The sequence below is a fragment of the Frankliniella occidentalis genome, unplaced genomic scaffold, assembly GCF_000697945.3.
Source record: "Frankliniella occidentalis isolate FOCC.00 unplaced genomic scaffold, Focc_3.1 Scaffold241, whole genome shotgun sequence".
Lineage (NCBI taxonomy): Eukaryota > Metazoa > Arthropoda > Insecta > Thysanoptera > Thripidae > Frankliniella > Frankliniella occidentalis.
The window spans coordinates 205,579-207,460 of record NW_026267367.1 but is presented as its reverse complement, the minus strand read 5'-3'; the positions used below and the strand labels follow the sequence as shown (position 1 = coordinate 207,460).

At 59.5% G+C, this 1,882-nt stretch overlaps 1 protein-coding gene across 2 annotated transcripts in view; it reads right to left on the bottom strand.

Annotated features, from left to right (window-relative positions):
* LOC113202095 (tropomyosin-1, isoforms 33/34-like) overlaps nt 1–1,882 on the bottom strand; it is a 185,573-nt gene that overhangs the window by 11,932 nt on the left and 171,759 nt on the right. For both annotated transcript variants that reach the window (XM_052273056.1, XM_026416163.2), the window contains one exon: nt 1,525–1,838. In XM_052273056.1, the coding sequence (XP_052129016.1) occupies nt 1,525–1,838 (314 nt within the window). The remainder of the gene's footprint in view (nt 1–1,524; nt 1,839–1,882) is intronic.

Here is a 1,882-nt window from a genome sequence, read left to right as displayed (position 1 = left end):
AGAGAGAGAGAGAGAGAGAGAGAGAGAGAGAGAGAGAGAGAGAGAAGGAGTGCGAGAGCGGGGCAAAGGATAAGAATGGGGCAGGAAACGAGGGCGGGGTGGGGGGTGGCGAGAGGATTGGGCTTAGGACAAGGAATAAAAAATTAGAGGGGATATTCCGAGGACAAAAGGGAGAAAGGGGGGGGGGGTGGAGACTGTGGAGTAGGAAGAGCGCATGTAAGAGAGGGCAGAAGTGAGTGAGTGCAGGGGTCACGAGGGTTCCCCCTCGAAGTAGTTCCCTTTGCAGTGTGCATCAGCGAGACTGTTCCATTCTCGGCGCGCCGCCCGAGCGGCGGCTCCAGCAGCAGCGCCGTCGTCATTGATTCCAGCAGCAAGCCCCATCCCCGCCACATCCTCACACACGGAGACCGGGGCAAGCCTCGCGCAAACTTTGTTTGAAAATCCCGCCGCGGGAGCCGATATCCCCTCTCACCCTCCCTTTCCCCTCCGTTCCAACCGCGCGCAAGCCCCAGAGGCGCTGCAACATTTTTCCAGCGCGTCCGGCGCTGCTCGGCCGAGGCGAGATTTCATTTAAGACCTCGATCCGTTTTTCCAGCGCGGCGCCGTTGCTGCTGCTGCTGGGCCCTGATGGCGGAAGGAAAGTCGTTCCGGGCTGCGAAACAAAAGGCCGCGCATACAAACCAGAGCGGGCCGAGCCGAGCCGGGCCGAGCCCGAGACGAGCCGAGCCGAGCCTGGGAGAGCACCCATTTCACTGGGCTAGCTGCCCGGCGCTGCCCATGGCTGGGGACTGAACTCTGCTGGAGGTCCCTACCTCCCTTCTTCTCTCCCTCCTTCCACCCCTTCTCCTCCCGTCTTCCATCGCCCCTCTCTCTCCCTCCCACTGGCTCTCTCGCTCTTCCGTTAGCCAAGCCAGCCAGCCCTCCCCGCGCGAAGCAGCAGCAGCATAGAGTTTCTCTCCACGTCCACCAGTACCAACAACAACAACAACAACGTCAACAACAGCGATGAAACAAAAACAAACAAACTGCGCGCGCGATATCCAGAAATGATTTGGCTGCAGCCACCAGCCACCAGCCGGCCGGCCGGCCGGATGCCAGCGCCCTGCCAGAGCAAACACACGGGATTACCATCAGTCTGCGAGCTAATCTGCATGCGACGCGGGCTGTGCAGCTGTTGCGGAAGAGCGGCAAAGATCCGTCGTCAGAACCAAACAAACTCGCTGATTTTTCAGGATACATCCGCAATCGAAAGTCCCAGGTGGTGACCAAATAAATTCTTGTCCGAGCCAAGAAATGATTGCCACAGCAAAGCTGTCGCAAATCCGTCCGCTCTTATACTATCACATCACTCCTTTACTCTTAACTGTACACCCTCCATAAAAGTAAAAAAACATATGGAAACAGAAAAAAAAATCATTTTTGTTTTGAAATCAGAAAATCATAAAAAAACAAGCAACAACAGAAAGATATATGGTGTTTGCTTGAGTTTTCTAGTGAAGAACCCATCCCGTCCAGCCAGCTCACCTGTTGTCCGTGCAGAAAGTGGCGGCCGGCGACGGCGCAGGGCGCGGGGTTCTCGGACGGCGTGCCGGCGGGCGTGAGGTGGACGCGGGTGCCGGTGCGCGCGTACGACTCGCTGGCCGGCCTGGCCGCGCCCCCGGCCTTGTAGGCGGCCTGCTTGGCGCTGCTGCTGTACACGCGCTCCAGGCGCGCCGTGGTCGGCCGGCCGCCCTGCTGCTGCTGCGGCTGCTGCTGCTGCTGGAGGCCCTGGCCCGCCGGGGAGGCGCGCCCGTCCAGCAGGGACATCTCCAACCCACCCACGATGGCGGACGTCGGCGCTGCAACAGACAACGACACGACAAGTTAGAGGAGGAGGAGGAGG